The sequence below is a fragment of the Haliotis rufescens genome, unplaced genomic scaffold, assembly GCF_023055435.1.
Source record: "Haliotis rufescens isolate VD_foot unplaced genomic scaffold, xgHalRufe1.0.p SCAF_102, whole genome shotgun sequence".
NCBI lineage: Eukaryota > Metazoa > Mollusca > Gastropoda > Lepetellida > Haliotidae > Haliotis > Haliotis rufescens.
In genome coordinates, this window is record NW_025963783.1 from 924,718 (window position 1) to 946,434 (window position 21,717).

Sequence of the window (21,717 nt, forward strand, 5' to 3'; positions counted from 1 at the left end):
AAAAATATATACAGTAACAATTGGAGTTTATTCAACAGACCGGCCGTGAAAACAAAACTACTTTATTCCTTTCAACTTTCAAAGCTCAAGTTTACCTCTCCTGGCTGCCATTTTGCATCGGTCATCTTATACACAATCCTGCGCTCACGTCTACTGGTCGTTTCCTGTGGTACGGCAATTAGTTGAACACCTTCTTTTAATGTGTCATCCATGATATAACCTACTCTCATTAATAAAGTGCTGCATTTCTCCAGCTTCACGGCTATAGAGCTGAGAAAAGAGATCCAAACCACAACAAAGCATTTAGCGTGCAATAACGACAATGCCCCGCTATACCTCATACATATAATCACTGGAAGTCGTACTTCAGACATTCAATGTTAAATGGCACAAAATTTCCCACGACAATAACATTTTCCTGGATCATGTATTCTCTTAACACCATCGGAAAACATCAAGTCGAAGCCAATGGTCGTATGAATAAGATGGATCTCATTCATCACAACAATACTCATATTTTCCTACAAAATCAAATATAAAAAGGAGACATCAGCAAGTATATATCATTATGTGTTTTAACATTTTCGTCATGACATCACACATATTACAGCCTCCAATTTGAGCTAAACATGGATCTTCCTGTTCCTTCCACAATGCGTGCGTCACGGGCTGCACACGAGTGGTGAGGGCGGTTTAATCTCTTAATGTTGTACATATGCACTAGCAGAGGTTGTAATCTGTTAAGATTGCATATACATGTACATGCAAATAAAACCTATTATGAGTTCCTTATTGGCTATATTAGATAACGTCTGTATTCTTTGAAAGAAACATATTATGGAAAGTTCCATACACCTCCTTGACAAGTTCATTCCAACTAGGCTAATAATAGCGCCAAACACTAACATTTTTTATGCAAATTGTGTGATTATCGGGTTCTATCAGTGGCAGGACATGTCCTTTTAGCGAACACCTGTGTTACCACTGATGTTCAGTGTTGTGTACATATTATTTTCACCGGCATTTTGCCTTGTACGTCGACTTGAATCTGTTTCGGCGGACAATCGAGACTGGTTATTCTATGACATTGACGTTTCATGTATATTGTATTGAATGACTAATGTTTTATATTACTTGAGCCATTGTCCTCATTCTATTTCTCAGAGGGGAGCAACACAGTGCTTCTGGTTATTGGTTAATCTGCAGTGTACACAACTGTTTAGTATCATTGCCAATGTGCCTACACGCCAATGTGCCTACACGCCAGTGTGCCCATATGACAATGTGCCTACACGCCAATCTGCCTACACGCTAGTGTGCCTACACGCCAATCTGCCTACACGCCAATGTGCCTACACGCCAATTTGCCTACACGCCAATGTGCCTACACGCCAGTGTGCCCATATGACAATGTGCCTACACGCCAATCTGCCTACACGCTAGTGTGCCTACACGCCAATCTGCCTACACGCCAATGTGCCTACACGCCAATTTGCCTACACGCCAATGTGCCTACACGCCAATGTGCCTACACGCCAATGTGCCTACACGCCAACGTGCCTACACGCCAATCTGCCTACACGCCAACGTGCCTACACGCCAATCTGCCCATATGACAATGTGCCTACAACACCATAAAAGTCACAACACAAGGTTGGAGTACTATAGGTGGTATCCACTTGGATATGGTGAATTTGTCAGCTGGTTATTTCAAACGCTGAATGCTGATTAACACATGTTTACTTGCCTATTAGGTTTCGTTGTGTTCCGGCGTCAAAATTTCAATTTGTATATTTTCACTAAATATATTTTTAGGTAAATGGTAATTCTAACACTCCCTTATAAACAATATTTTTTTTAAAGGCATATCAGGAGTGTATGTTCCTGATTTCCAAGTGTTTACTTACGTGAAATTACATTAATGTGTATAGAACACTGTTTCTACATTTGACATCTTTATTCGTACATGTGTATTAGTAGCGAGCTGTCTCAACAGATTTCTTTCCAGATTTAAAAATATATCTAAAAGATTCTGCAAATGTCCGCCTGGTGTGATTCTTTGTGGCGAGGGTGTTTGCCGGACACCACGTCCCGTCAGGTCGGAGCAACTGCAGCAGTCTCTAGAACACGAAACTCGATAGTAAATTGTGAGTATTTTAAAATAATACATATGAATTAATCTGCACAAAACGGATAAATGTTTCTCGGGGACATTTCTCTCAAACGTTAGGAACGGTATATATTTTTATTCAAAACATAATATTATAATGGGTCTTACTATTTAACGTCCGGGAGGTTTCATTAGACGCACACGCAGTAAAATAATGCAGTGCAAGTCAGTCAATAAAACATGTCTTTCTCAATTTGGTACGATTTTGAGAATATCCAATGTTAATGACTTACAAATAAATTAAACACAGCCTAAAACCAAAACAAATGTACAAGTAACAAGGTAAGAAATGTTTAATAGGCCATGAAGGGTTTTTTATCCAACAAAGCGGACCTAATGGTAATTACAGACAAGTTTGTTTATAAATGTTTGTTTGTCAGCAATATTCCAGCTACATGACGGCGGTCTGTAAATAACCGCTTCCTGGACTTGACCGGACGATCCCGGATGATTCCGGACGTTTCCGGCCGCTCCCGGACGTTTCCGTATGACCGATTATGAGTGCAGTTTCTGTTTGTCAACTCGACTATACATACATGTAACCACTCTTTCATACTATGTCAATTGTGAAGTATGGATAACAGAGTTTCTTATGATGAGGGAAATTTGAAAATATTATATATTGGCAGTAACATTGACTGATGCGCCGTTGCCCGAGAAACACTTCTTGTCTTAAGACTTAACATGTTGTGCCTCAAAAACACATGACCACTCACGGACATACATGTACATGTATAACGAACTACTTGATACTCAATGATTCTGTACGTGTGTGCACCTCGATCGACGTTCTGACCTGCTTGAGTGATCCTCGTTGCTTTTGTAATTGTGTTATCATCATCACCGGGATGGGAATGAGAGGCAGAGATGCTATCATCCAGCCAATCACGACTGCTGAGGTAGGGTAGGTGTACTTCCCGTATGATGGCGACTGGTAGTTAGCAAGCGTCATGAAGAACACAACCTGTGGGTCAATGAATGAAATATATTGAGAATACCAGTCGTCTCTACCCTACCCTTATCTAAGAAAAGAATGTACATAACGTAGGTGGCAGGTCGGGTTGGTCATATGGCACGACTGGTTCATTGTGTAGAAACCATGTGTATAAGGAAGAGTGCACATATTCAGGTTTTTATTGGTCAAGACTCGAGTATTCGAAGTTTTGAAAAAATTTGGCCATATTATGCGGTCTCCTCACAAATGTGGGGAATCGAACCGGTGACTCGAACACTGACACCACTCAGACACAGAACACTGACTCAGAGCCGACCAGTCCTTGTTAATGCCGAGCGCCAGACAGGGTAACAACAAGTACCATGTTTTAAAGTATTTTGGTATGACGCGGCCGCTCTCCGTCATTCTCTTGTTGTATCAAGCCAATCTGCTCACAGATGAGCTTTAGATATTATTTATTGGGAAGATATGCCAGTCGTGTAAAACAGAAATAGCAAACTTACATGTACTGCAAGTATTATTATCAAGTTTCAGTTAACAATTTGCAATCAGCCACGTGCGACAACATATTAATGGATGAGAAGTATATCATATTCATACAGCAGTTCGACTGACATAAAATGTTGACGAATGAAAAACGGTTCGTCAACATTCCACATGGTTGTTTGACATTTCGGAGTGTATTATTAATGGTTCGATGAAAGTTGGAAAGTTCTTGATTCTGACTGACCAATCAGCGGTTCCAATCACAACATCCAAATCAAAAACTTCAATATTCAAAGTATGTGTGGAAGTACACTTTCGACAGTTAACATGTTAGAATTGGAGTAAGCGTGTATATTTCAGGTCTTAGTTGCAAACGAGAGCTCAGCCGATGTTGCTTCAATCACTAACTTCCATATCATCAAAACGTGTGCGTCTAATTATTTTAAGGATTGACTGTGTATTTATTACGGTTCATTTAGGTATGAATCGAAAAACCGATGTGCAAACTGTATGAATCCGCGAATATTTACAAAAGTTTGCACATCGGTTCTTCGATTCATACCCCAATGAACCGAAAAAAATACACAGTCAATGCTTATAATTATATTCGACAACGTAAAACATGTTTTAACTATAATAGTTTAACCAAAAACAGTTGTATATTACAAAATAGACAAAAATGACGAGATTGATAAACATTCCAGGTGTAGGAATACATACTGTGGCGCGACATGAATCAGATGATTGTTTAATTTATGCACATAACTTGACACGCCTACACAGTCAGTAGCCAATCAACGGAGAGTAGGATCAAAACATTGTTCATTGGACCTGTCAATTAAGGCAATAGGCGAAAAGAACTGCAACTGTCAGACTGTAACGAACCGGAAGATATATGTCCAGGAGAAGGCGGCTGTTTTAAATAACATGGTCAGTTACCGCCAGATTCAAACATTACTTCCCTAATTACGGTAAAACACAGTTGGAAAAATGCTAGTTAGGAATGAAACCCGAAGACATGAAAGTTGAACCGAGGCGAGCGGGTAAAAAACAGGCGAGCGAGCCCGCAAGTTTGCTGTTTCATTCATTCTCGGCCTTCGGTTTCAACGGGTAGTTTTGACAATGAATAATCATGAAAGTCGCTAATCGTCCTTTGCATGACGATACACGTGAGCAGAAAGGGAATTCCCCCGACTGTAATATTGGGATTCCCCGACATTCCGTAATAAAAGTAGTCCTCATCGGTGGGCGTTGCTTAAGTTTTTACATTAATTGGAAAATGAATGCAATAACACGTGACCAATTCAGCTAATCAGAATGCAGGAATTTGAATAAAGACAACGAAAATTTAATTATTCAGAATTGAAATATAAAATATTGTGATTTAAATGCTGCGACGTCCGTCGCTAAATTCACTTTAGCGCGGTTAAATCTATAGGTGACACTGATAACACAATATATCTCTATTTTCGAACAGAACTGTCAAAGCAGTTCCTGTTTATGTATCAAATAAACTAAAATGTCAAGTAATACTAATGACATGGATCACTTACACCGGAATGACGCAACACAGCAACGTGATGCATGGGTGGCCACTTTTGTACGCCTTGTCCACGCAGCGTGTTCAAGAGTTAAAAACGGTATATGCTGTGCCGCTGTGATTAACCAGCTTTTACATACAAAGTAACATGATGCTATTTCCAGTTGTATATACATTTGTATATGTACATGTACTGTACCAGAAGTATTCCAGGTGTGACGAATCCCCACAGTACTTTCACCAGGACAGGTAAAGGGCGTCCGGACATCAGGCGTATGTCGTCACATAGCTGCTGGATTCCTGCATTGTGCAAACATTCACACAATTACACGTCATTGAACAATGGCCTAGATACTTACATTGTGCAAACACTCACACAATGATACGTCATTGAAACATGGCTTGGATACTTACATGGTGTAACCACTCACACAATTATACGTCATTGAGACATGGCCTGGGTACTTACATTGTGCAAACTCTCACACAATGATACGTCATTGAACAATGGCCTGGATACTTACATAGTGTAACCACTCACACAATTATACGTCATTGAACAATGGCCTGGATACTTACATTGTGCAAACACTCACACAATGATACGTCATTGAACAATGGCCTGGATACTTACATTGTGCAAACACTCACACAATGATACGTCATTGAACAATGGCCTGGATACTTACATTGTGCAAACACTCACACAATGATACGTCATTGAACAATGGCCTGGATACTTACATTGTGCAAACACTCACACAATGATACGTCATTGAACAATGGCCTGGATACTTAAACTAGCGAACTGATTGTAGTGGAAGGCCATTAAGTGCACCAATATAACTGAAGATCTCTGGATAATTGTGGAAGTTTCCCTTTTTTCAGAAGGGCCCCAAATACCGCGAGCCCTGAAACATCAATCGGGGTCATAGTTTCACATTAACCATGGACGTTGTTTCAGTGTGTGCCACAAAGTGGCCAAATCAAGTGAATGAACAATGTCATTCAAAATCCGCACAAAGATAATTATTTTGCCGGGCCCAGCAAATGTACCACCAACTCCATTTCTCAAAGATTATCCATAATCCTTGATACTTTCAAGGAAGGGCATTCTTTGTTTTCACAGAAAGGTTTTGAGTCAAGAGGAATTAATATCAGGGGGACTCTCGTAAACTTTCCTTGAATTTCAATTCTGTCGAAACATGTGATTTTTCATCTGTGTAGGCAACTATCCCCCATCACAAACTTCCATTCCTTCATCATTGAGACACTTGTTACAAAACATGGTGACAATCGATATAGTTACATATCTATCTTCAGAGGCTCAAGACAACTTGTCAAAAATGAAAACAAATGCCTTTTTCACTGAGAAAACAATATGTCAAATGCTGGACTTCCCCATTGATAACATCAATGTAAAATTTGGGGGTAAGATATTTAGGCAAGAAGTAGGCATCCCCATGTGCACCAAATGTTCTTCCCTTCCTGCTGATCTGTTTCTTAATGCATATGATATGCACATGCAGATTTCATCATATTCATGATTTATGTATCGCTATGTGTAAAAATCTGACATATTTGGTGATCTTATTCATGACGCGTTTCTATTTTTGTGGCGTATACAATGGTCGGTTGGTTTGTTTGTTGTTTTACGCCGCACTCAGCAATATTCCAGCTATATGACGGCGGTATGTAAACAATCGAGTTTGGACAATCCAGTGATTGATATCATGAGCATCGATCCACGCAATTGGGATCAATGACATGTTTCAACCAAGTAAGCGAGCCTGACACCCCGATGCCGTTAGTCGCCTTTTACGAGAAGCATAGTCGCCTTTTATGGCTTGCATGGGTTGCTGAAGACTTATTCTACCCCGAATATTCACGCGTCTTCTTATACAATGGTATGCAATGAGCTTGAGTACTTACCGTAGAACCAGACCGTGGCCACACACTCCAGGGTACAAAACATGAACAACGACAGAGACACCAGATACCAGTCCAGGAGCTGCATGATGTAAGTGCCACCCTGAAAGTGCCGCAACACCTAGGTTACCTCTATGTCAGCTGAACAAAGTGAATACATTTGATGTCATCTATCGCCTGCAATGGATTCATCAGCAAATACTAGTGTCCAATTGTAATCTGTGTGTGAGGCAGTGTCTCATTACCTCAGAAGACAATGTCTAACAACATCTAGAGTTCTCCATGAGATTGGAAATTGAAACTTTGCTCCTCTCTGATACAAATTAACAATGCTGTGACTGAATTACCTGTGTGCATATAATGACACCCAACAGAAAGGCAACGCCACACAAAGCTGCTGTCACCAAACCTCTTCGTTTCCCAAGTGTCCTTGGAAACTGGTCAATAAGGGCTGTAGACACGATTTCCGCGAACAGAAACTGCAATACAGCATGTTTTTAATTGTATACTTCTGATCACATGCCAGTAATGGTCCAAGGCCACTGTTCAAGGTAGCTTACATCTATTCTTTTTGTGTTCAGACTTTATTATATTGTCATATCTAATGGTTATAAGCCTTCTCGGTGGAAATGATCAATTAAACTCAAAGTCCTGAAAAAAACTTTACATGTTTCCTGTATCTCTTCTGAGCGCTATTTGTTTACGTGCACAGTAATCATAGTACGTTATCATAATCTTTTATTCTTACCTGAGAGTCCAATCCAACGGTCAGTAACATTAAAAAAAACAGAAACGACCACATCTGAGGAAGCGGAAGTTGTGATAGGGCTTCCGGGTACGCAACAAAACCCAATCCTGGACCTATTGATAGACATATTTATTTGTATATCATCAAATCATGAATAGGTGTTTTTGCAACGACAAAACATATTCCGTTTCTCACGTCAATTACTGCTTACCTCTTTTAACCGATACTGTTCTTGTTATGTAACAAATGTTATAATTTGGGATAACACTTTCCTAGTAAAGTACAGATTCTCGTACTTTCTTGGATTGAGTCCCGTCCGGAATTCGAATCCCCACTGCCAAGGTGAGGCGCATAAAAAACAGCACACAAAGTCACAAAACCCACTCAGCCACCGGGGCTTCCCCAAAATGAAAGTCCGACAACTGGAAGTCTAGATCATGTACTTTGTATACCCCTCTGACAAGTGTAAATTGGCACGGCTCAAAGCTATGATTACACAATGCCATTTAGAAAATGTTATATTTGGGACTCAACCCAAGAAAGTACGAGAATCTGTACTTTTCTAAGAAAGTGTTATCCCAAATATAACATTTGTTACATCTGACTACTTTCTAAATGGCATTGTGTATTCAGGTTCTTGTTATGTCAATAATACTTGTTTATTTCTGCACACACATGCCTCACCTGATGACACAACTTCAGTGATGGACACACCGACTCTCTCAGCCATGACTCCCAGGATAGAGAAGGTGACAAAGCCAGCAAATATACTTGTGCCCTCTGATGCAATGCACAGAATAATACTATCCCTGAAAATGTCAAATACATATTGTCTTATCCTCTCAAAATTACGAATATGCTACATGTATATACGGTTTAGAAACACATACACAAAATTATGAATCAAAGAATGTTATCTCAGTATCAACATGGATACTCAGTTTTTGAAGGTCACCTGGGTGCTTGCACATGGCTATATGCTTCCCTACTATTCGTATAACGAGACAAAATATTTTATTGATATTGGTTGGGCTGTTTATACATAAATGCAACCCACAGTCGACAGACATTTCACTATGTGTATCTAATGAAGAAAGAGTCTTCAATAATAAATCAGTAAGATCTGTCACCTTGAGCTACCCTTTATATGATGCATCTTCCACCCACCTTAATGTAGGTTCAGTGAACTTGTTGTAGCTAGATGTTGTCACGATGATGCCCCACCCAGGACCCAGGCTGTAGAACACCTGTAGACAAGCTTCAGACCACACCTGTAGAAATCAATGGCGGACATGTTTGAAAGCGTACACTTTAAACCACATTAAATAATTCGCTTGTATGTATCCATATGGGCTGGGGAAAACAGATGACCCAAATAGCAAATGATTTATTTATTTTGGCCTTTAAAAGAAATAATAAATCTCAAGTAACTTTACACCGATGGGGTATTTCACGAATCTGACGAATGACTGATGTCTGAACCATGGTAGTAAGGGAGAAGAACACGCACAATTTAAGTACCTCAATATTGAGCAGTTTGCTGAAATCTGTTTTAATGTAATATGCAATGCCGTCACCAGAGCCAGGCAGCATCAGGGACCTAATCAGGATAGCGGTCAGGAGAATGTAGGGCAGCAAAGCTGTTATGTACACTATCTGCAACACAGAACACCTGTTTGAGCAAATACATTTATACGCAGTGTCAATACCCTTTCAAATTCTCTTTCAAATACTGTTCTTAGATGTTAAGTGCTGCTGTCATCTTTGCACGCACAATATCTGTAACACTTTATTTATGCGTGTGCTTTAATTTGTCAACAATGCCCATCTTTGGGGATATATCAATATTCATGCACACCCTGACTTTCAGCTGGTTTTGGTTTGGTCTGTTATTGCAACAAAAATAGTTTTTTATTGTTATATTATGAATGTAATGACGATGTCTCTATGTCTGTTTTTCTTTGTTGTAATAGTACAGTCGAACAGTTTCACCTTTCCGGTTGCTTTCACTCCACGAAATATGCAGAGGAATATAATGATGTAAGAAGCAAAGAGACAGGCCACTAAATGCCACTGAATGGATCCAACTTCATGTATTCCATTTGAAATACGTAGAACATTGTACCTAAAATAAATGTAAAATAATTAATTTCAACTCCGATATTTATCTAATGCTTGTATAATACAAGATATTTATTGCTAGATATGAAATAATTACATGTATTTATGTGATGGAATCTCCTACTTTCATATCTTTTCTGATATGGGAAATATGACGTAGAAATTAATATCATTGTTTATATAATTTAGTTAAACATCGTTTAATGTTCGCATTGGATATACTGACTGACATTCACGTGTACTGCTTCATGCACACGTTCACTAATACTGACTGATAGAACTCCTCCACAGCCGTGTGAGCCAGGGTCGCGTTCCCCCATTGTGCAGCAGTGTTGATAGCGGTACCATTGACGCCAGCCAGGGAGTTCATCACGTCAGAGGAATTGGTGGACAAGTTTCTGAGAAGTGAGATGTCCTCTACGCAGAGGTCCGTGTTCCACCAGTTGCCACACATCGTCCAGGGCAGGACGGAGGAGCACGATTGCACCAGGTAGTAGATTGGCCAGGCCAGGAGGATGTTGTAGTAGGGCAGGCAGATGGCGACCTGGATAATACTTCCAATGCCAATACCTGGGAAGACAAGGTCACTGGCATATTAGCAGAGGCATGCACGGAAGATTATTATCTGTATGATACACCGCAACAAGCACCACAACATCGAATGTTATATATACTTGCATAGTAAAATTCGTGTATGTTTGAAGTGTTTATTGTCAAGGGCACACGGTAACAGAATGTTCTGGAGGCTGCCATCCTGTTTCCTACCAAAACTTGAACCTATGAAAATTGGGAATGGTATGCAGAAAGTAAAAAGTAAAAGTAGAACAAACATAATCTGTAGTATCCTTCAGAACACAGCCGCCCCTACGTTTTGGGACAAAATTTGCTTTTACACAAAATGAATGTCACAGTCACTTAATAATATCTTCATCTTCACAGTAAGAGTTATTTGACATCATCGTCTTTACTCTCCAGTAGATGGATTAATCTTGCCACAGGTCTGGTGACTCCCTGGAACTTCACATTGAATCTAGTTAGTTGGTATGTTAAAGTGGGTTCCATGGTCATCCAAGTTTCACTCAGCTCTATTTCTAAACCCTTGAAATTGCTGCCACAATCTGAGAATTCATGGGGCTTGCCACAACAAGCCACAAAGGACTGGAATGCCATCAGGAAGGCGTGTGTACTCATACTGTCAAGTTAGTGAAGATGTACTGCAGGTGTTATCATACACTGGAAGATTACTCCCCATCTCTTCTCTGTGAGCCGTCTTATCTTGATTGTCAATGGCCCAAAACAGTCCACTCCTGTGGACGCTGATGTTAACGTATGTCAAGAATTTTCGCCTGATTTCGGCCATAATTCGCTCAGAACCGTAGTCGAGCAGTCTTTCATCAAAATCCTTGAAGACAAGTTGAGTTATCAAATGATTAGGAACAAAAAGAACTGGATGTTTGGCATCACAACAAAGAGATTCTGCCTTCCGCAGTCTCCCTCTTACACGGATAACATTGCTTTCAGTATCATAGACAGGATTTAACTGAGCAAGCTGACTGTCTGTGGGCAACTTCTTATGGGACTGAAGGGCACTGAGTTCCTCATGAGAGCAGTCGCTATGGACTTGATGAAATAATAACATCTCTGTTTTTATTGATCAAAAGATGATTGAGGGTCTGTGGCTGTCCTGTTAAGCATCTGCATGGTATCACCAAAAACTCTCTCCAGGTACTGTTCTGGCTCACATCTCGAATCATTGAGTTTTCAGTCACGGGCATTGTGCAAAAGTTAGTTTTGACTCGTGTCCTCGATGGGGGCGTTTGTGACTATGTCAGGCGGCCACTCTGCTTGTGGTTGAAGAAGGAAGGTTAGACCATTCTTCCAAGCAGAAGAATAGGTAAGCTCTTTCAGGGTCTTGCCTCCAGTTAGATCATCAGCGGGGCTCTCTTTGGTGTTCAGGTACGGCCAATCTGTGAGTGTCAATCTCAGCAACCCTCATTCCAATAAATACTTTTACCTGCAGGAATTAGATTTCAGCCAAGCGAGAACTGTTGTTGAATCACTCCACAAGGTGACACTTTCAGTTGGTGAGGTAAGTTCTCTAAGTGCTTCTGAAAGCTCGAGTTGAAGTATAGAAAGTTGACGTTTTGGAGCATCTCTGGATCTGGCTTGAAGAAAACTGACATAGACGGTCCCTTGAATCACTGTCCGAAGGAAGGCAACTTCACCATAGAAACAATCGGAGGCACCAGGGAAGATAAGCAGCTGTTGAACTGAACTTGATGCATCAACATCATGAGAAGTGTAGCAACGTGGTAGATTCACCTTCTGGATGTCTAGCAGATCCTCCTCCCATGAACATCACTTCTCATACTCACTTCCATCCTTCATAGGGACATCACAATCTCTCATCAGTTTCCAGAGATCTTGGACTATGACCCGCGTTTGCTGTGAAGGGAGTTAAATATCCGAAGGAGTCATACTGGCTGGCAAAGATTCGATATTTGACTTTCATGGTGAGGTTATCATGACTCATGTCTTTGACCCTGTATCCAAGTACATGACTATAACATTGCCACTGGAGTCCCAAGTTTCCCCTAGTAAGTCCTATCTCTCCAAGACTTAGCCAACGCTCAGAATTGTCTGCCTTGTCCTTTGTAGGTAAATCAACCATGACTGAGGTAAAGTTACTAATCCACTGTGGAAGCCGCCTTTATCCAGTAAGACACTCATGTCATGTACTAAATCTTTGGCTTCTGATGCAGTGGGAACGCTGTTGAGACAGTTGCAGTTGTCTACATAAAAAGCTGTGGTGACCGATCTGAACACATCAGCATTTACCTCCTTGTGATCATGTGTCTGCAGCGCATGTATTGCACAGCAATAACAACAGGTGGTGCCGAATGGTAGTATTTGCCATTCATAGTTAAATTGGTGAATTCATTGGTGGACCATGGCCGGAAACACAGTATAAACTTCATGTAACTTGCATTTACCAATTTCTGTATGTGTTCCTTGTGTATCTCAGCTAGTTCAGTGTTTGACTGAAGTCGCCTTTCTGTGCAGATGAGATTCTGCTTCACAGATTCCAAGGTGACATTAAAAAAAACTGTAATTCTAATTGTCAACAAGAATGTTGCATGGCGAACAACTTCATGAATCTCAACTCTTTAGGTGAACGTCTCTAAAGTGTCCAAGGCTTGCTTGGCCTACTTTGACCTGGTCACATCCCTTTCTGTATTCGGAACAGCATCTATCTGCCCTAGTTCCTAAACATTATTCCAAAGCTAAACACAGTAAAGACTGGAAGTGAGTAGACACTGTTTAGCCCCTGTGACATCCAAGGTAAGTGCATGTCGACTGACCCTTTTAAAGTCCAATCAAGTATGAACAGCAATTGAAGCTCATTTTGGCCCTAAGCACACAGGTTCCTGTGGGAGAATAAGGTCAGCATCATCCGAACCAATCAGGATCACTGGCTGTGCATTGCAGATAGGGGGTAGAGGATAATCTCTCATCTGTGCCCACTGCAAATCCTCCACTGGATAGGTGTATTTCAAGAGGCAGAGGGAAGGTGATGTGAAGGCATTTGAAACAGGAAACTGAATCGGTAAAGAATCCCCTGGTGATAAGTAGTGATTGACACTCTTCCCAGTACAATGGTAAGATTTATTCCTAATTGTTGTCATGCGGATGTCATCCCCTGGGTTTAAGCTTGTTTGCAGTTGCCGTCAAAATAGTTCACCGTGACCTGTGATGTAATATGGCATTCGTTTCTCTCTCACCACTTGGACCACGAAGGACAACTTTCAACTTTCAACATGACAGAGCATGGTTTGGAGGGTTGGTCAACATGAACTGATGGTTTCTCTACTTAATCTGAATATATATATATACGGTTTTCGTTTTCATCCAGTTGACAGCTTGGTCTAATGAGAGTTTCTTATACGCCTTACAAGGGTTCAAATAGTGTATTGAGGATGAAAAGTAAGGGCAGTAGGCTCTGAACATGGACATCACCTTTGTCCCTACTCTACTGGGTCATAGGGCCTGGATATTTGTTTTCTGTGAGTCAGGCCTTGTAAGCTTACAAGCCATGAAGGTTGGGTTCCCTTTTCCACGTTGTACACGTCCGGTTACCTTTGTCTGGTCAGTTGCCATTGCTATGACATGACGAGATGACTTGACTGGAAAGACGTCTAGCTTGCGACTTAATCTGAAGCCAATCAGTGAAATGAGAAAGAATGTAGATTTGAATTGAGTCTTCCCCTATTCCACATTTCTTGATACAGTGTTTAATGAAGCTGTGTCTTAAGCTCATTGCTAGCTAACTCAATACGCTGTCCACATCACAACCAGTGAATTACAGCAAGGGCCAAGTTCTCAAATGCATCCTTATCCCCAAACGTTTACAAAGGGCACACTCAAAATTGCACCAAGCACACTTTGAACTAATTGGCGAGGCTAGCCGTACTTATCCTTTAGAGTAAAGCTGTGATGGATACATGTATGGTTATGTTAAAACCTTGGCTCTTCCCCTTAGTCTATCAAGCAACAGCCGATACTTGTACTGTTCGGTTAAATGAGTATGGACATTGACCAGGTTATCAGGGCCATTTTGAGAATGGTGAAGTCCTTTTCCTTCTCAATGATTTAGGAGGGCAGTGTCGGCCGGGGAATCCCATATCACGCGGAAAAATTAATAGTTCAGACATATTTGTTGTCATAGGTGGAATGTATCTATGAAGGAAACATGGTGACAATAAGGTGCGCTTCCAAAGGGAGCACCTGAGAATGGATCTGCCTCGCGGGACCATGAAACGAAGTGTATGTTCGAAGTGTCACAAATTTATTCTCCAGCGCACATGGTAACAAAATGTTGTGGAGGTTGTCATCTTGTTTTCCACCAAAACATGAACCCTGAGTTATGCATTATATTGCATCTAAAACTGTTATCGAAGGACAGTATAACAACTAGTAATATATAAATATAAATTATAAATATAACTAGTTTTAGAACAGAAAAAGGATCAGTCTATGACAGGACAATGCAATAGAATAACTGGCTATGGATCACCAACAACTAATGTTAGGCCACCATACCATGGACCATGCGGACGTCCTGTACTTCTGGGGTGGTCGGGTAGCCTAGTGGTTAAAGCGTTCGCTCCTTACGCTGAACACCAAGGTTCGATTCCCAACATGGGTACAATGTGTGAAGCCAATTTCTGGTAACCCCCGCTGTGATATTGCTGGAATATTGCTAAAAGCGGCGTAAAACCATACTCACTCACTCACTCCTGTACTTCTGCTACCTGCATGGAACCCCAGCAGGATTTACACCATCCATCATGATCTAGTTGCCGGCAATTATATGCAATATAAACCAACACTTAAAATAAAGAAATATACTATGATTAAAAACAGTAGTCGATACAAATATTCTTTGAATGACATGGATTTTCATGATGACACCCTCGACGCAGTGAGTGATAGAGTGACTGAGTGAGTTGGGTTCACAAGACCAAATAGCGTCCATTCCAATTTGGAATGAACGTTGGAATGCTTTGGAAAGATCGCTCATTCCAAACTTTCCAAAGCTTGGAAAGATCGATCTTTCCAAAAAATCCAAAATTGGAATGGCAACATTTCCAAACATATTTCCAACACTGGAAATGTTTGGAATGACTTGGAATGGTTTGGAATGGTTTGGAATGACTTGGAATTGTTTGGAAATATGGTTAGAAGGAACAGGTTAAAATATGTTTTATCAGTAATTTGAACAATAAAAAGACTATGAATTAGGGGCTTTAGGGATTGCTCATATAGTAATTTTGAAATTTTGAGATTTGGAAAGAATGCCAAGAGTGGGTGGGGGACGAACTAAGGGAGCTGTGTGTGTTGGGTGGTTGTTAGATAAGGTAGTTTTGGTTTTATTATTTTATTTGGGGTTTAAATGCGACTAATTAGTCCTGTTTTAATTAGGTATAAACCTAAGGCTTTGAATTTTTCTAATTTATTTTATGGATTTAGGATTGATTCTAGTGTAAGTCCGGTTTTAAGATTTAGGGTGGTCTGTAGTGTTGTTCGGTGTGTTTGGTAGTGTGTGCAGTGAATGAGTACGTGTTCTGGTGTTTCTTGTTGTTTGCAATGTGGGCAGTTTCCTGTGCTGTGTAGATTAGCTATTTTACGGTGATTATTTAGTTTGGTGCGGCCTGTTTGTAGTTTAGTAATTATTCTGTCGATTTTTTTGGATGGGTGTAGTATTTTTGGTTTATTTAGGTTTTTTTTTAGTACTTTCCTGATTTGGCCATTTAAGTTTTGGTATATATTTTGCCAGTTTTTGTTGATTTTTTGTTTAGTGAGACTTTTGATTTCTGATTTTGAGCTGGGTAAGTTTAAGCTTATTTTTAGGAGTTAAAGGGATAATTTTGCTGCTTTATCTGCCTTTTCATTTCCAATGATTCCTACGTGGGCGGGGGTCCAAATGAACTCTATTTGTTGACCTGCCCTAGTTAAGTTGTTTGAGCTATTAAGTATTTGATTTATTAGTTTGGGGTGGTTTTTAGTGTTTTTATTTTTGAGGGCTTGTAGTCCACTGAGGGAGTCGGTTAGGATGAGGATTTTTGTTTTGTTTTTTAGATTGCTGATTGTGTAGTGCTGAGACAACTACTGACTGATATAGAAGATTTAACGTGCGCTTTCCGACTGCAGCGTATTTCGCACACGGGCCTGGCCGGACCATTTAGTGTATTCCGAGAAGGGTGAAAGTGGTGTGTGCAACCCAAGAGGGGGCATTTAGGGGTTGCTTGTATTGAATTTTTGAGATTTTTAAATTTGGAATAAATGCCGAGGTGGGTGGAGGAGGGAACTAAGGGAGCCGGTTGAGGTGGGTGTTTGTATTTTTATTGGATTTTGGATTGGTAGATTAATTAGTTTTTAGATGCGCTTAATTAGGTCTGTTTTGATTAGGAATACGTCTAGGGCCTTGGAGTTTTCTAGTTTATTTTGAGGGTTTAGTGGTTCATCTAGAGTAGGAACCTTATTTAGATTGAGGGTGGTTTGTAGAGTGGTTCTGTGTGTTTGGTGGTGGGTGCAGTGGATGAGTGCGTGTTCTGTGGTTTCGGGTTGTTTGCAGTGGGGGCAGTTGCCTGTGGTGTGTCTTTAAGTTTTTTTAGGTGGTTATTTAGGTTCGTGTGTCCTGTTTGGAGTTTTGTAATTAATCTGTCAATTTTTTTAGAGGGGTGTAGGATTTTAGGTTTGGCTAGTGGTTTTCTGATTTCTGATTCTTTTTGATTTGGCTATTTGAGTTTTGATATTGATTATGCCATTTTTTGGTTATTTTTTGTTTGTTTACACTTTTAATTTCTGATTTTGAGATGGGTAGGTTTAGGCTTATTTCTGGTATTTTAAGAGATAATTTAGCTGCTTTATCGGCGCTTTCGTTGCCGTAAATTCCTACGTGGGCGGGGATCTACAAGAAGGTTATTTGTTTGCCTGCTTTTGTTAGGTCGTTGGAGCTTTTAAGTATTTGGTTTATTAATTTAGGTCGTTTTTTGGTATTTTTGTTTTGGAGGGCTTGTAGTCCACTAAGGGAGTCGGTGAGAATTAGGATTTTATTGTTGTTTAGATTGTTGGTTATGCAGGGCTGAGGCCATGCCAATAAGTTCGGCCGTGAATATAGATTCGTTGTTAGGGAGTCGGTAAGATTGTGTGGATATAACTGGTTGTGTGGTATGGACTCAAAAGCCTGTGTGGTTGGAGATCGGGTCTGAAGATCCGTCAGTGTATATGTGACACCCATTTGGCCATTTTCATGTATGTATGCTATTGTGGTGGTTTTAGCTATGTTTGGGTCGGTTTGTTTATTTATTTGGTTAGCTAGCGTTGTGTCTATTTTGGGTATTTTGAGTTTAGGGGTGAAGATATTTGATTTTTTGCAGTTTTGTTTAAGATTTTGAGTTTGGTGTTCATTGAGGTAATTAGTTATTCTTTGGGATATTGGGGTGAGTAAGGGGTGTTTGCGAGCTAGAGTTTGGTTTCTTGGGCTTATGTTTTGGTTAATTATGAGACAACTAACACTGCAAACACGAAAACGTCGTTTTTTCCGTATATGGTCATTGGACGGAAAAACGACGTTATTTGGACGCTTTCAAACCATCGTTTTTCCATCCAAATAACGTCGTTATTTGACATCGGAATTTACTGGGAGAGAACGATATCATCAAGCTCCTCCCTTTCTTGATTGGCATTGTCAATCAAGCAACAGCGTCTACCGGTATTCCTACTTCTCAGATTTCATTGGTCAGTTCTCGCGTGTTAGATTACAGGCCCGAGTTTGACGCTGTACTCGAAGCGCTTAGCGGAAGTACTGAAATCAATCGTTCTGCGCATGCGGATTGCTTAATGCCTTGTCCAAATTTTCCGTTCTGTGCATGCGCAATTTCGCGTATTGTTTCCACTATATGTCACCACTATTTAACAGTGATTCATAAACACTGTCTCGTGATGAGTTCGGAATTGTACAATGTCGCTTTAATTTATGGCACGTACTTGATCGGCGCGTATTTCCCATTAACAAATACAATGATAACGGTAATAATGTTAGTCAAAATAATTAGGAAAGCGCAAGGCTCAGGAACGCCTGAGTATAGGAAAAGGATTTATACTTTCGAAAGTTATATACTCGTCAAATACGCAAAAGAATATCAACCTGCTTTTAAAACTTATTTTTGTAGAAGGTGATCTTTGTGTTTATTGCCAGATAGTATATGCATATACATTTTCAAGATATTGCTTATTGTAATGTTTATTAATAGTTTTAATGTTCGTCCGCCTAATTGACGGGATTCCACTTTCTCATTTGTACATGACACTTAAACAGTGTTCTGTTACTGTAAACAGATTAGTTTCAAATTCCAAACTGATGATATCTATTCAGACTAATGCTTAGTCTCTAAAACTGTATAGTTTTGAAAGAAACAAGTAACTCCATTTAAATTGAAGAGTCACATGGAAGTGCACCAGAATTATACACTGTATTCCGGACGATTGTGTTCTTTCATCTACTTTTAAATGTTGCCTATACACTAATCTGGACGTACTAGTCATTTTTCTATTTATGTCATCCTATTATATATATATATATATTTATATCAGATATACATTAACGCGTGTTACCATTCTAAAGTCATACTCTCATATAACCTTATATTGTTCATAGTATCAAAGTTTATTCAACAACATCAAGAACAGCAATTTAAACTACTGAAACACCCAAACACAAGGCTGTTATCAAGCGCTGGTGCAGACGTGATGCATCGTAAAAACTGTATCGTGATGTCTTCAGAAATACAATTTCTTGCAACATTTATACTACGAGATAGTAAGCCTAAAGCTTACTCACCGGTGGAACGTAGACAATATCGCTAATACAGATATCACGTGTTTGAATGTAAAAACTAAAGACAACACTCATTATTTTTGCAGTGACGATATAACACTTATACACGTTTATTGGTGACTTTCATCAGTTTTGCTATTAATTTTAAAAACTTTGTTTTCACATATACAAGTAGCAATACCCGACTAGCCTGTCATACATACTTATGGAGCAGTTTTCAATCTTGTACTGACTTACTCTGGTGTTCCTGAGGGGAGGTTATTGGCTTGGGTGTTATACCCCGTTTTTCTGGTAATCCTATTATTACTTCATTTTTATCTAATGACACCCTGTTCTCTGGATCACGGCTCCGTGACTATCCATAACAATTAAGATGACCATTCAGATCAAGTACATGAATGAGTTTGTTTTGACGCCACAGTCAATCAAAGACCAATGCTGTGCGGTTTGATTACACACTTCTACCAGGTCGAACATCGTGGATCTTTTTCTACCTAAAGAGAATCATAGTTCATATGCTAATCCATCTATTGCCTACGAAAACCGTCCCGCTCAAGATGACCTTACTTGTTGTTAAATCCATTCAAATGCGCTGAAATGTGCGTGTCAAGGACAGCTGATGTCCGATGCTGAAGAACCGTGTTCACAGCTGACCGACTTGGTATTTTTCTGCACTGACAGAAACTGGATGTACTGACACACAGCTGTTATAGATATTTAACTAACCCCTGATCAAATAGATGCCCTTCGTTAATCTCTGTGTGGAGTACCGTATATACCTGTGATAACGATACCGGTGGCGATGCTGATGCTGATGCTGATGGTGGTGGTGATGATAATGATGGTGACGGCGATGCGGGAACACCGCATGGATGACCTATTCCTGCATAGATATATCTAGATCGGTGACGCTAAGCCGGTGACCCGTACCCAGATCCGGACATACCAGTGAAACAGGCACTCACTCACTCACTCACTCACTCACTCTTTCAATCTATCAATCAAACAATCTATCAATCAAACAATCAATCAAAATGGAAATCGAGTGACGGATGCTTGACTCATTGTAAGTCTTTGTACGCCATTGTATCGTTGCTAGTGGTACCAGTTACCGGTTTGGGCTAGACGAAGCATTGACGAAGCAAAGAGTTTAATCAGACGTCTCCTTGGGGGAGACAGGTATCACACCTGTGATCCCTGGCGATAAGATATATGACATTGCGTACCAGGCCAGCAGTTAGACATATCAACGTATAATTGTAAATTCTCCTCGGCGTAATATATATCTTGCAGGTGTACGTAAACAGGATGTGTTTGGTAACTTGAGCAGGAAGCACAAGTACACGAAGGGATGGTATTTCAGATGACAAATGAAAGAAGACTTGATTTAGTGATTTAGTGACTGGTGGCCGTGTCGCACACACGAATTTGTATTAAATGTATCCTCGAGAGTCATTAAGAAACTAGAAATAACTGCCTTTGTTCTGTAAATCTCACAACGTTTCAGCTTTCGCCTCTTCCTTTGTGAATGAGGTTTCACATTTGTAAAAATGACCTCTGTTATCTCTCTGTACCATCAACTTAACTGCCCTCACCCCCTGCAGTTGTCCCGTCCCATATTACCAACAGGTGACCCACAAGGAGGACTCATGAGTTATACTGTGCCTACCGCAATAAGTTGTGAATACGTAGCCTTGCTGTGGCCAAACATTTTGTAACAATTTGGCAAACTTTGATATGTAAACAGCACATATAATTAAGTTTTATTTCATCTTAACATATCAGTTGAATCCCACTTGACCTTTGAAGATCCGGTTAAGAATAGATTTACAGCAACCCATGCTTGCCGTTATAGGCGACTATGCTTGTCGTAAGAGGCGACTAAAGTGATCGGGTGGTCAGGCTCGCTGACTTGGTTGATGCATGTCATCGTATCTCAATTGCGTGGATCGGTGGTCGTGATATCAATCACTGGATTGTCTGGTCCAGACTCGATTATTTACAGACAACCGTCATATAACTGGAATATTGCTACGTGCGGCGTTACACAAAGAACAACAAAAACGGAAAAAACGGATCCTACTTATTTTGTGGATACCATAACAATAAATCAAACCAATAAATCGTTTGAGCTAGCTAAATATAAAAAAATAGTCGCACGGTCTCACGTGAAATGTTCTTCATGAATACTGTAAATCATGAAATTAACGCAATAATAAGTCAGCACATTAATGCGAGTATAGAAGAACCCTGGCCTCAAATGCGTCATGACATTTATGAGAGTAGCCTTGCAAAAATCACTGTAGTCATAAAAACGATTTTTACATATATAAATACATAATGAGGAAATGCTTAGCATTTATCTTTT

At 40.1% G+C, this 21,717-nt stretch overlaps 1 protein-coding gene across 3 annotated transcripts in view; it reads right to left on the reverse strand.

Annotated features, from left to right (window-relative positions):
* Window positions 1-1,373: 1,373 nt before the first annotated feature.
* LOC125377865 (sodium- and chloride-dependent betaine transporter-like) overlaps window positions 1,374-21,717 on the reverse strand; it is a 77,337-nt gene continuing 56,993 nt past the window's right edge. For all 3 annotated transcript variants that reach the window (XM_048391933.1, XM_048391934.1, XM_048391932.1), the window contains 11 exons: window positions 10,222-10,519; window positions 9,821-9,953; window positions 9,350-9,484; window positions 8,996-9,099; window positions 8,513-8,637; window positions 7,829-7,941; window positions 7,428-7,559; window positions 7,084-7,183; window positions 5,351-5,451; window positions 2,967-3,134; window positions 1,374-2,120 (listed from right to left, as the gene is read on the reverse strand). In XM_048391933.1, the coding sequence (XP_048247890.1) occupies window positions 1,974-2,120; window positions 2,967-3,134; window positions 5,351-5,451; window positions 7,084-7,183; window positions 7,428-7,559; window positions 7,829-7,941; window positions 8,513-8,637; window positions 8,996-9,099; window positions 9,350-9,484; window positions 9,821-9,953; window positions 10,222-10,519 (1,556 nt within the window). In that variant the 3' untranslated portion in view covers window positions 1,374-1,973. The remainder of the gene's footprint in view (window positions 2,121-2,966; window positions 3,135-5,350; window positions 5,452-7,083; window positions 7,184-7,427; window positions 7,560-7,828; window positions 7,942-8,512; window positions 8,638-8,995; window positions 9,100-9,349; window positions 9,485-9,820; window positions 9,954-10,221; window positions 10,520-21,717) is intronic.